The 14,070-nt window shown below is 36.4% G+C and overlaps 1 protein-coding gene across 1 annotated transcript in view; it reads left to right on the forward strand.

Annotated features, from left to right (window-relative positions):
• LOC106964222 (low-density lipoprotein receptor-related protein 8-like) overlaps nucleotides 1–14,070 on the forward strand; it is a gene marked incomplete at its 5' end in the record, with an annotated part of 44,002 nt that overhangs the window by 13,785 nt on the left and 16,147 nt on the right. Inside the window, 5 exons of the mRNA XM_015059605.1 lie at nucleotides 1,394–1,618; nucleotides 3,226–3,344; nucleotides 4,374–4,513; nucleotides 9,183–9,324; nucleotides 11,818–11,970. Of these exons, the coding sequence (XP_014915091.1) occupies nucleotides 1,394–1,618; nucleotides 3,226–3,344; nucleotides 4,374–4,513; nucleotides 9,183–9,324; nucleotides 11,818–11,970 (779 nt within the window). The remainder of the gene's footprint in view (nucleotides 1–1,393; nucleotides 1,619–3,225; nucleotides 3,345–4,373; nucleotides 4,514–9,182; nucleotides 9,325–11,817; nucleotides 11,971–14,070) is intronic.

Consider the following 14,070-nt stretch of genomic DNA (forward strand, 5'->3'; position numbering starts at 1 on the left):
TCTTAATTTATTGCTTGTTTATTCTGCTCTCCAGTTTGTAGTAACTATTTATGCGCTCGCCCTGTTTCTATGCAGTGTAAAACTGAAATGTAAATATCCAAATGGACATTTATTACACTTTTAGTGCCCTGTAGTCTAAACCTATGTTTCAAATCCAAGACAGGCCAGCACTACATTAATACCTGTAGAGATTTCATCCTCCCCCAATTTTGCTCTAATTTAACCCCAGAGGAACAGACTGTTTGGATTTATGTTTGACATCCTGTAGCATAAAATAATAATAAAAAAAACCCTTAGATTATATGTCATAGTAATGTGGGATCATCCTCTACCATCCCTATCACCATATGCAAAAAATTAGTTGGCAAACAGTAACACAGTCAATGACCTAGACAATCTGCTTCCAAATCCTAGTTTCATCCATCTCCGCCTGATCTTTCACTCCAATTATCCCACCAGCTTTCTCTTTTAGTTAAGATGCTCATCCCACCCAAAAATCTCCTCCTGGTGCCCCTTTGGAAATGTTCCCATGCAGAAACTGAGTTGGAGTGTAGTCTCTTACAGCTATTTCATAAGATTGGCTTAGAATGAGCTGATAATGTGTTTATGTCTTACCCTGTTTCCTTGGTGAAGAACTAAAGCAGGACAAAAAAACATTTTTTTTTTCATATTTTCTACTGATGGAGGCAAATCTAATCTTTCTGTTTGGAGAAGATCTCACACAGAGCTCCTCATATACACAAAAGTTTTCTAGGTTTTTTTTTTTTTTTTTGAAAAGTCACAGATATACAGTATACTCTTAGGCATTGCATTTTTTGGCATATTGCACATGCAGAGAACAAAATATTTGTTGTAAAATATCTCAAGGTCAGTTAAAGTGGATGAAGAGCTTCCATACACAGTAATTTTCAGGTTTTTCCACAAATTGTCAATTGGATTATTGCCTGGGCTTCGACTTGGCTGTTCTAACTCATGAATATGCAGTGATCTGTGCTTTTGGCTGTTTGTCTAGAGTTGTTGTCCTGCTGGAAGGTGAATATCTGTGACAACCATTAGTCTTTTTAAGCATCTAGCAAGTTTTCTACATTGTATTTAGCTCCTTGCACCTTCCAACTCTGACTTCACAACTGATCCACTGGCCTCTCTACTGTTTCTTGGTCTTCATAATGCTGTTGGTTCTCTAGTGTTTTAACACAAACCTCTGAAGCCTTCACAGATTGTGCAGATTTTCAATTACACACAGGGTATACTATTTTTAAGTCAAATTGGACTTTATTTAGGCATATCAAAGTATTGGGGGCTGAGTCTAAGGGGCATGAATACTTTTTCAATACTATTTATTCGCTGATGTTTACATTAGAGGTTTAATCAGTTTTTATCTCCTGTCCTACAGTGCATACATCAACAAGGCCAGCGACTCTTCGCAACAGGTGACGTTGGTCGACTCACTCCACTCGCCGGAGGGCCTGGCTGTGGATTGGGTCCATAAAAACATCTACTGGACAGACTCTGGCAATAAGAGCATCTCTGTTGCAACGGGAGATGGCAGGAAGAGGAAAGTGCTAATAGCCACGGAGCTCAGTGAGCCACGGGCCATTGCAGTGGATCCTCACCAAGGGTGAGAGGAAAGTTTTATAGTTCAGCAAGTTTTGGACAGCAGTTAAGTGGAATGGCCTGAAGGAAAGAGCAAAAGACCAAAAGTTCTCAGTTTTGATCATTCTCTCCTGTGTGAACACCAGTTCCATTATGAAACTAAAAGAAACGTTAGTTTTCAAGTTGGCCTGAAACATTTTTCCATAGCGTAGCAGTTCTTTTTTTTAAACTGATCCATATGGTGTATTATGCAGTTTATAATTTTCTGGAAAGAGACAGTAAGAGTCTTTATCTTCCTTTTCTACCACTTTCACCCTGAGCTCCCAAAAGGAACATTTTCACAGCTTTTCAGATTTTGGCAAGGTTGGAAAAACACACAACTGAAGCCAGAATTTCACGTTTTTACATGCTTAAATAAAGTAGCCCAAACATCAGTTACTTAATTGAATCCAGCAAGCACAGTTTTAAAATTAAAAGCATAAATTTGATAAATGTTGGATGGATAAAACTAATATAAAGTGTATATAAAAGGTCAGTCTGGACAACTCCAAACTCAAATGGCTACACGATTCAGAAGAACATCAAAAAATAATCAACACTGCTCTTTCTTCTATTTATTGTTGAGAGAAGTGAAAAGAACAAAGATGAAGGAAAAACAACTTGGACCATAATAAATAATTTCAGATCTTTTTCCATGTTTAATGTGACATATAATCTGTATTATCCAACTAAACAAATCATTCGGTAGAAAAAATGTAGATAATAGAAATATTGATTAATGTTCACCTGTTTTGTAGGAATTTCCATACACAGTTCTCTGACATGTGGCATAGGATTAAAATAATTTCATTGTGCAAATGTATCAGTCAGGAGATGGGTACAAAAAATGCAGAGCATAAATTACGTAGTAGTGATAGTTGAGATGATAAAGAACCATGATGACATTATTAAAACTGAGAGTTTTAAGTCTTCTTTACATTTCTGGGAAGGACTTTGATTTTCTTCTAAAACAAAAACGCTGACTAAATTCTCCTAAGATTTTGCGGAAAGAAAAAGAAAAGTGTTTGGTCTGATATATCCACACTGGATATTTTAACCCTAATTGATAAATTCAACATGCAGTACAGACAAGATTATAACAGATTTGGAGAAATTTTCAAATATCAACAAGCCAAGATTTGACAAACAAAGTTGAAATTCAAAAAGTGTTTAAACTGGATTTTACTTTAACAGTGGACACACTTGTATACGATCAGGTAGCAGCTCTGGTTCCGTTTTTAATATTTTTCCCTTCAACCGATTAGCATGGTAGTTACATGTGTGAATAGATGGATTTAGAGACAGACATGTAGCATACACAGACATAAAAGGTAGGCCTGCTCTAGCTTGTAGGATGTTTACTCACAATATCATAACAACCAAAAAAAATGTTCAGACTCCTGCTAATTATATTGCTATATAAAAGACGGAATGTTTGAACTGAGCATCAGGTGTAACTATAATGAAATCAAAAAGATATGAGATGTCCCTCTTTAATTTCACTGTGGTGTTCAACATTCAGATCAGTCTTGCTTTGTTTGGCTCATTCCATTGCTTTGCTTTCATTTACCACATCGATGTATCTTTTCACAGTTTTATGTACTGGTCAGACTGGGGAGATCAGGCCAAAATAGAGAAAGCTGGGATGAACGGAGTGGACCGTCAAATTCTGGTGTCTGACCACATTGAGTGGCCCAATGGAATCACTCTGGGTAAGAAAACATGTTCATTGATCCCCTTTAGGTAAAACAAGCAGCCCTGAAAACACAGAAACTTCAATCTGCACGCAAAGAAGCAAGCATGTAGAGTTGAGATAGGTCTAGAGATGGTCCAACCCAAATAACTCCCATAGTTATATTTCAGTCTCTATCTGTCTCTTATCAATCAAGCCAGCGAGTGGTCTCTGATTTAATAAGCTCGACACTCTGGGCTGTCAGTACCTGCCATCATCCTTTGCAACTCCCTTGGCAGCAAGAGTAAATTTCTCCAATCTGCCCTTGCCTGAGGAGAAGAAAAAGCACACACACTCACCTCGATCAGTGGAATTGTGGTGTTGCTGGTACATTCATGAAAACAAATTATTTTTAGAAGAAGGCAAATGAGCAAGTCGACCCACACTGTGTTACTCTCTTGGGGGGAATAAGTGAATTATTTCACCTTGGTCATTTATAGCAAGCAGAGGAAGTGACTGAGTCAGATGAAGGAGATTTTTCTTCTTAAGGTTTAGTAGTAAGAAAAAAAAAGTGTAATTTCTTTTTAGTGTTTCGGTTTCTCTGACAACTTCTTCAGGCGTTTGACCCTTGCTTTTATCCAAAGGATATTTCAGATTTATATAGACTGCAAGCTGTCAAATTAACCTCAACATGAATGCCAACAGTGGAGCAACAGTGGCCTTCTGCTGTGTTCAGGATCGTTACTTGATGTAAGACTCTAAACGTTCTTTTAAAGAAGGTCCAGCAGGACTAATGAATTTACTCAAGGTCACGTACCTGTCCTCCCCCAGCTGTGATATTACAGTCACATCTGTGTTTTCTCAGCGCTGGGCCTCGGCCATCATGGCAGAGAAGATTGATGGTGTAGCTACAGGGCCATTACATTTATATACCTCTCACCCTGCACCTTTCTCAGCTGACTGACCTTTTTCTCTCTCTTTCTCCATTCACTCCATGCTTCCCTTTCCTTTTCTTCCTCTCCTGTTTGGTTGTGTTCCCATTTTTTATCTCTTTTCTGCACGTTGTCAGATTTGTCCAACAGACGTCTCTACTGGGTGGACTCCAAGCTGCACCTGCTGTCCAGCGTGGATCTGAATGGAGACAACCGCAAAGTGCTGCTGTCCTCCCATCACCACCTTGGACATCCATTCGCCCTCACCGTGTTTGAGGTACAAGAAGGATTTAATTTTAGAACGCACACAAACCAGTCGGTGGTAAATGAATGCATTGGTTTGGTTTCTTCTGCCATATATCTTTGCTTTTAAGTATTGCAGAAATTTTCTTTTAAATACAAAAACTTCCATATCTATTGTGCCAAAAGCTTTCGATAAATTAATATTTTATAGCAAAACAAAGAAAAAAGAATTGAGTAGATATATTTAGTAAAAAATTATATTAATAAATATTTTTGTATTTAATGTGTAAGAAGTTTTTGTATCCGTTGAACCATTTTGTTTTGATTTGGCTATCTAGATTACTGGCAAACCATTTCAAGGATTTTTGCCAAAGGAACCTGATTTATCTCTTGTTCTTTGATTCTGTGATTCTTTGCCCTCTAGAAAGATTCCTAGAGAGAATCAAGCCTACAGCTTTACATAAAGTACAGATGTGGATAACAGCTGGCAGAAGATGCCTTTCCTTATATTCTTCCTTTTTTATACATTAGGTCAACCTAGAGTGTTTGATAATGAAAAGCTCATTATCTGTATCTCATCAGACCAAAGCACATAGTTGGAGTTAAAATCTGTGTAATGTTTAAGGAACATCACACATGTGAAGTTGGATCAGAAAAGGTGTCTTCCTGACGAGCGTTACAAAAAAACCAAACATTTAGTTTGTATCTTGCAGTTGTGGAGATTTGGTAAACTTTGGTAAAGTCTTGACTGCTAACAATGAGTCTTTGAGATGTTTTTGCTTCCTTTAGCATTTTACTGCACAGGGACAAGATAAACTTTCAATAGTTAACTTCTGTTCCCTTCATGGTGGTAGTATTGATTTTATCCCTCAATAATTGAACAAGACAACAATGTAAGATGTAGAAGTGTAGGGTCATTGGATGACCTTACGTCAAATGGCCTTAATAGTTCATATGATGAACTGTTGAGTGATTTCCATTGACTCAAGAAACTGAAAAGTTTTATGCGAATGAAACTGGAATATGCTGAAAATAAATGTGGTAATTTGTTCCATGCTGAATTCAGAGTCACAATGTTCAGCAATAAATGAAACTAAAAGTGCATCTATTGAGGATGATATGAGTGACATTGATTTCATTCAGAGCAGATGGGTGTGAGGCAGAGCAGCCCAAAGGCTGAAGTGTGAGGATGAAAGCAAAGAAAAAAAGAGACAAAATGTTGTAAGTCAGAAGTGTTTTCTCCATTCTTCTCTGTGCTGCACATGCTGTGATGAGTAGAAGCTGAGGAAAAGGGAGGACATCCATCATGTCTGGCTGAGCGGATGTGTCTGAATACTGTGTGTGTGTGTGCGTGTGTGTGAGGAGAACTTATGTTTCAGATTGCAGTGAAAGTTCACCATCTGAGATTAATAGCCCTCAGTTGTTCTGCTCTGTGTTCTGTATGGGTTATGATACAGAACAAATTAAAAAATCCTTTAGCCATGGAGGAGGTTGTTCTGCTCCTAATAACTTTACTATGGGACATTTGTTTCTTTTAAAGTGGTCCGGAACAAGCTGTGAACCAAAATTCTGAATTGACTTGTTTCGTCAATTTGTCTCTGCTTATTCAGGGTAAAGAAATTCCTGCATAAACAAGATATTTAGAGTGTTCATCAAGTTGGGAGACATGGAAGACTAACAGCAGACTGTTGGACATACACCACATGGGAATGCATTGGGTTGGCTCTGTGAGGAGTGCAGTGAGGAGAATCATGTTGCTTGTTTTCTGAGAAATTAGCTCATGTTTCACAATTCACATTTCACAATTTGCCATTGTGAACTCTTAATTGTCCATTGTTCACTTCTGTAATCTTACCTCAACTGTTTAAAAAAATGATCTTTGAAGTAATTTGAAATTCTGAACTCATAAGAAAAAGAATATAAAAGTTAAGTCTGTCACAATGATCTAACTTTAGCCAAAAACACATTTTTATGTGGAATTTGACTTGCTAAATTCATGACACTGGGGTCAAAAATTTTCATTGACATTCAAATGGTATTTTAAATTGTGCTCATTTAATCTGTTGCTTGTTTAATAAAATAAACAGTGGCATTTAAAAAGCAGGTGAATAAAATCTGCAAACATTAAAATATTTCCTGAAACGTGTTATGAAAAATACTGCTTTTGTTGGGGTTATTTTTCTAATCATGAGTGAGTTATTATATAGCATTAGTTGCAAATAAGTTTAACCTTTTTATAATTGTGACAAATTAACAAAAGCATTTAAGTTCACATAAAGCATTAATCCAGTATCTCTATACAGGTAATGCTAAACCTTTAATATGCTGGTTTATGAACAAACATTAAAAAGGAAAAACAAAGCTTTTCTAGGAAAGTCTTGACACACCATCCCAAAGCACAGAGAAAGACACACCAACACACACACAACGTCTCAGTCAGTGTCTACCCCCTGCCCTCACACAGAGTCCTGAGGAAACACAGATTGTAAAGGCTTACTGTGAGTAATGTTGTCTATTCTTCCTCCAGTATTATTGCATTACTTTCCCCCCATTTCTGTTTTGCTAGTGGGTATAGAAGAAGGAAAGAATGAAATGGGTTATTGAAATAAAGAGATACTGAAAATTGATATGTTGGGGAAGACGGAGCATGTGGCCACAGCTTTAGACAGGAAGAAAATTAGGATTTTAAACAGGCTTTATCAGTGCAGACTTAACAGTGGCCAGCTAATGTGCACTGCAGTCCTTAGCTTTAACTTCCATTTAATGAGTTGCTAGAATTGTTGCTGGATGTAAGAAACTAAGAGTAAAGCAGAGTTTCCTGTGCCCCCACCTGTTTCTGTGCAATGCTGGGTAAATATGTTTTTTTTTTTTTCACTTTGCTATTGTTTGAAAACAGATGTTTGCATGTTGGGAAATGCTATTTAAAAAAGTAAACTACAGGTTTTAAAGCACCACAGAGCCCAGCTAAGTAATCTGCTAATGTTTATACAAGTTATAGACTTGCAGAATAAAAGGTACAATACTCTGCTCAAAAAGCTCCTAACAATCTTTCTGCATGTAGCGAATGTTATGTTTCACTATCAGAATAAGATTAAATAAATATTACTGATAACTTTATTATAATTGATATTTACAGTTAAAACACATATTGTATTGCAACAAGGGTAAGTCTTAATTCACTATAAGTCAACTTTATCTTTCTTTTTGTGTCAAATTGTTTTTTTCTGAGACTGAAAAATCATCAAAGTCTGTTTTCCACCCTGCTCTTTTATAATTCATGTCCACTAAGAAGTGTTTTCGTACCACTAAGAGCCGGGGCTTTGACTGATGTGATGCAACATTTTCCTGTGCACACCAGGGTGTAAGTTCAGCAAATGAAAGATTCACCTTGATCATACAATAAAGAATCATGCTGCTGAGGTTTACATTGCTACTTGAAGTTCTCAAGGTCAGAAAAATGACATTTGAAAAGACTGATGGCAGACAATCTGATAAAAGAAAGAAAGGTTGGGACTGACAGTTTGTGAAAGGCATCCAGAGAGAGAGAGAGCGATAAAGGGAGATATGGAATAAAATATCTGAGAATGGTTATATCACCACTGCTGATATTTATCTTTCATTGTTTCAGCATTACTGTCATAAGAGTAAAGGTTATCTCAATCTAAGTGCAGAAGATTGAGCCATGCAGAGTTTGCGGAAAGATGGAAAAGGGAATTCTGGAGAAAGGTTAAGCCCGCTGGTAATCCAGCACAAACAGACAGAAAAGAAAACTGCTGTGCTTGAAACACAAACCAGGATATACTTTGACACACCTCACAAATCTTTGATGAACCCCTGCTGCTCCTCTCTTCAGCCACCATAAAAGAAATTGATAGCTTATTTGTATAGCGTGTTTTGTCTGTCTCACTTTTACCGTTAAAACTTTAGTTTTTGTGATTTTTATTTAACATTGTTCTTGATCTGTTCTTTCAAAAACAAAGAATCTGTCTGCAGGTTTGTCCTTCCTATATTTCCACGTTGGACTCTCACTAAAACATGTCTCGACTAAGCATTGCTTGCTTTTAATCCATTGAACATAGAAATGTAGTCTTTACAAAAACATTCAAAAGCTGTTATAATTTTTTCACGTAACTGATCACAATTTTCAGTGTGTTTTGTTGGAAGTTCACCTGACAGACGAACACAAAGAGGAAAACAGTTCTTAATTGGAAAAAAATCAAGAGTTTCCAGAGTCTGATCTACATGTCTGTACATGAAAGTATTTTTAAAATATAGAAGTGAGGATCACAAATGAATAAAGTAAAAACCTAAGAATTTAATAACTGATGAGGCGGGATATAATATTCTACTCTGTCCTTTATAACTATTTCACACTTTCAAACAATATAAGATGAAAAAAATGGTTTGTTTATGTGCAGATGAGTTTTATAAACGAGTTGTTCGGGTTAATACTTTCTTCTTTATCTTGCATTATATTAAAATGTTTCAAGAAACTCAATTTTTATTACTTAAATGACATAATCATCAAAATGAACAGTAATAAAAAAAATAAAATGTATTACTTTATGACTGTCTATTTAATATCCGAGCTCCACATTTTTGTTTGAATGACTAAATAAAGTAAACATTTTAATGATATCCAGAATGGTTTTCAGTATAAGAACGTTTTGTCCTTTACAACAGAGCCATCTCTTTTAACACAGGATCGTGTCTTCTGGACGGACTTGGAGGATGAAGCCATTTACAGCGCAAACCGGCTGACGGGTCTCGATGTGGCTAAAGTAGCAGAAGATCTTAACAACCCGCTGGACCTTGTTGTGTTTCATGAACAGAGGCAGCCCAAAGGTAAACCAAAAGGAAACAATCCAAGTATGCTCTATATTTGATGTGAACATGTAAAAGAAAGAGTTCATACGACACGATCAATTGAAAATGTGAAGCTAATTGGTCAAATGACAAAATACTATTTGATCTCAGCACAAATTGAATTTTAAATAACCTGTATTATAGATTAGAAGATTAACTCTTCTAAAGACGGAACAAAAGACTTAAAATGTCAAATGATTTGTTAGCATTTCATATTACAAAAGTCTTTGTGTGTGTATGTGTTTGAACACTGCACGTTTGCCAACAGTTTGTTAGTGAGTCTGTTTCTATGATTTGTTTTTTCTCCTCATTAAGCCCTCAAAGCGGCGTGTGTGCCAATTGGGAACAAATTGCATTCTTTCATTAATAAATCAAAAGACATCCCAGAATTGAACATGCTAGCTTTCCAAGTGCCAACAGAAACAACATATAAAACAAAACTAAGTAAGGTTGGATGAAGAGATATTAAATGAACTCTGGCTGCCCTGGAAGACCCGATCAGTAATCTTTTCTTTAAAATGTTACCTGCCTGAAGCAAGATCTCATATCTTACATAATAGTAACTCTAAGCAGTCAATAACCACTGCTAGAGTCCTGCTGTTTCAAATACCATTCTCATTCATAAATGGTGTTTCTCTTGAAGGTCTCTGTAAATTACTGAAATGCAAATGGAACATTTTATTCTAGTGAATTTTATTTACTAGAAGCATCTTCATTCTGATCTTAGCAGAAAAAACTAAAATACCCACACATAAGTTGGTTGAAGGAAACCTTTTGAGAACTGCATTTTTTTGTTCTTTTTTTTGTCTTCTTTTGTCAACCTCAACCCATTTCAATGTGGCTTAGATTTACTGTTAAGTGGGAAAATCGATTTTTAATAACATGGAAGGCAGTATAGAAAAATGCAGTGTTCTTTGTAGTAATGTCATTACTGGTAGTAATCTGTAAAAGTTTAAAAACATTTTAGCTTTAATAACAGAAGACCAATCTGACACTGAAGCCTTTCTACTTTTTTGTTTTACATTTTTATTCATGGACAGGCAAGATAAAAGGCTTGTTTGTGAGACTTTCACTTGTTTTAAACTTTAACATTTTACTCTTCCTATGGATATGGATATGTCCATATCCATGTTCCTATGGATATGGACAAGTTTAGATATTTGTTTATATCATTCTGACTTCTACAGATCAACAGATTGACTACACATTAATAGCATGCTCTCTAGTCTTCCCCATGTTTCAGAGAACCCTAACCCAAGGGAAACGGGAGTGTTACTTAAAAGTTTGTTGACACTGATCTAAAAAGCCAAGTGTGCACTAAAATTGATTTGATTGCATTTGCGTATTATGAGGGTCACTAAATGTTGCATGAGTGATTTTGTAAAAAAAAAAAATCTTATTTTGGGGAATTTTTTTTTCAAATAAAAGCTTTTTACACATGCTGTATCAACTTCTTTCTGAAATATTCTGTAAATTAAGCATAAATGTGGTCCAACTTTTGTAGTGAGTGACACACATCCTAGTTATTCTTAACAAGTGTTAATGTATTAAGCAAGAAAATACATCAGAAGGTCGAAACAACCGCGACCTGACCTACTTCAGGCGCTTCACCACAACGGCAAGCAGATAAAAAAATAAATAAATAAAAAATCCATGAGTTTGCATTTAGGGCTAAAAGACTTCATTTAAATAATTTATCTATGTGTAGAATACTTAAAAAGACAGTCTTTGCACCTTTCGCTATACGTGAGCACTTTCACAGTGCTCTGCCAAAGTAACATGAATATTTGAACTTTTTCCCTTTTTTCTTTATGCTGCAAATTTCACTATAATGTGTTAGAAAGACTGGCATATAACAATATACAGATGCTCTTCATCAAAGCTAAGATTGAGTTATTTTGCAAAAAATAGCTAAAGAAAAAGCAAACTTTAGATGTTCAAGGCTGGTAGAACCATACATAGAAAACTGCAGCTGTATAATTGCAGCTAAACAGGTTTTACAAATTGTTGACTCAAGAATATGAATGCTCCAGGGTTCCAGATTTTTCTTTGAAACGAAAAGAAAAAATAATCTTCGCTCAACTTCACAATTATGCTCTGTGTTACTCTATCATGTGAAATGCCGATAATGTTAGGATTACTTAAATTTATGGCTGTAACATGTAGAAATATGACAAAGTTCAGGCGGTATGAATAGGTTAAGATTTATTTGCTCTGAATTTGTTTTTAAAATGTGTTTTTACCTCCATAGTTTTGTCAAAATTGTGTACATATCCCTACATTACTTGCATATATGCTAAAACTTAGAAATGTTATATATTTCAAAACTCTTGGGATATAACTGCGATTTCAGACCTCCTACTAAGTGAAGCAAAATAATATCATTTTAAAGATTTTAATTTATTTATCATAGCTTTTGATCCACCGTGTTTTTGTTTTTTTTTTTGTTTTTTTTTGCTCTGGTCTCCTCAGCCCCCGACACCTGCAACATGGGCAGTCTACCAAACGGCGGCTGTGAGTATCTCTGTCTAAAGGCTCCTCAGATCACAGATCATTCTCCAAAGTACACCTGCGCCTGTCCTGATGGGATGGAGCTCGGACCAGACATGAGGCGCTGCGCTGTAGGTATGTCACCTCGAACTGATAAATCACACTATCTAGGGGCCTTTCTAATGGAAGGAACCGTGCAAGATAATGTCACTGGAGATCTGCACTACTGTAATTACGGCCGCATGATGATGGAGTGTCTGCTCCAGTATTAACCCTTGTGCGTGCGAGGATTGAGGCAAACGTAGAGAACTATGGCAAGTGATACAAGTTTTACGTGTGTGGAGTCGGTTGGACCCCATTTCTACACACAAGGGTTAAGCTGGAAATGGAGTTTCCACTTCCCCACCATGCTCGCTTTAGAGTTAAGTTTTCTATAAGTAAATGCTCATCTTTTGGCTTTGTGTTTAAGCGTTTCCTTATTGCAATGATAACAGGAAGTACTTCCAAAGCTGTTTAAGATTGAAGGAAACAGCAGCCGGTTTTCAAGTAACAAAGTCCTAATGAGACCCACTGTGCTTTAATGTTTGCTCTACGCAATGAAATGCATGCAGGTAATTGTGTTGACTGTGATGAACTTAAAAATTGGACTCCTCCAAAGAATAGCAGACTATGTCGGTAAATGGGTCAGGGATTCTTCCTGCGTGTCCCCAACACACCTCCATTATTTCACTGACCCTATTTCACAGCTCACTTCGTCCGCTGACTCGATAGAGCCGCAACATTTGTGGGGTTGTTATCCTTAATGGATCCGCTCTGTTTTCACACATCACATTTTAGCAGGTGAGGCAGAGGGAGCTGACTCAGGGAAAAGGGAGAAAGAGATGATTATGATGTATGTGGGCCATCACTCACAGTTGCTCTGGGAGGGGGAAGATGAGCGCTGAGCGCACACTCACAGGGCTCTACAGATTCCTTTTTTTTTTTTTTTCAAATTCAAGTATTACTGCTGGGCTCTCACTTATACAATAAAATTACATTTGCAGCACTTCACTCCTGCTTGTTGCTGTGTGTGTCCTACTTCTAAAACAGTAAATGTATCTAAAGACACAAACATAATGTCTTGGCTCTGACAACATGCAAGAAATGTTACCAGATAAAGCGATTGTGACTACAAAAACAATGCAAATTTTGTCTTATGTTTCTTTAATATATTTTAATTTGTAAATTGCTGGTTATGTGATGCAAATATTAGCCAGGTACAAAAGTTATATTTCAAGTAAAAATAATAAGTTTAAAGCATAATATCCTTGGTGCTAAGATCTTTTAAAGGAATTGGTCTCGGCCCGTTTCCTATTCCTGGTCCTCAACGCTCGCTACCCTGCATGTTTTAGGTGTTTTGCTGATTTAACACACCTGATTTCAATTGATGGCTGACTAACAAGCTTTTGCTGAACTAGAAATATCTGAGTCAGGTGTTTCAAAGCAGGGAAACATAACATTCAACACACCTTGTAACTGGAATACACACTTTCTCTGTAGCCTAAGTTTCTACTTTTTCCCATGAAACTCACTTACATGTGAAAAAGATTCTAAATGTAAAACATTATGTAGCAGTGGACACAGATAAAAAGAAAAAGAACAAATGCTTTAAAACAATATTTCAGGCTGTTTAAGAAGGCGGAGAAAACATCTCAGGAAATTACAGAAACTGCTAAGAAATTTGATCAGAAAAAAACATCCTGATCACCAATCATTGAAATGTTTGTCCAAATCTAATGGAAGAAAAACAACAGTGGAATTCAGACTATGTTTAACAGTGGAAGTGAGGCTTTTCCACTTGCACAATGCAAAGAGAATTCCAGAGATTGGAACTGAACAGCTCTGTAGCCATAAGAAAACCATTTATTATCAGTAAGGCTAACCTGAGAAAAATCCTTGCATTTTTAAGGGAGAACAAAGATTGGACTTTGGAGCAAAGAATAAAAGCTAATATGGTCTGATGAGTCCAGATTTACCCTGGTAATAGTTGTTTATTTATATATATATAAAGCCACTAAACATTTTTAGTTGCATTGGAGCATATGTATAGGTGTTTCTTATGGCAACTCCTCAAGCATGCTCCTTCTTTTTGTGACATAATGGAAATCCAGAAAGAACCAGCAAAATATCAGAAAGATGGATGAGGGCTTACACATAGCAGGTTCATCCTTGGCTAAAATTAGGAACAAAATGTGT

Source organism: Poecilia latipinna, unplaced genomic scaffold (genome assembly GCF_001443285.1).
Source record: "Poecilia latipinna isolate Pla-1442-1.1 unplaced genomic scaffold, P_latipinna-1.0 Scaffold1641, whole genome shotgun sequence".
In the NCBI taxonomy this organism is placed as follows: Eukaryota; Metazoa; Chordata; class Actinopteri; order Cyprinodontiformes; family Poeciliidae; genus Poecilia; species Poecilia latipinna.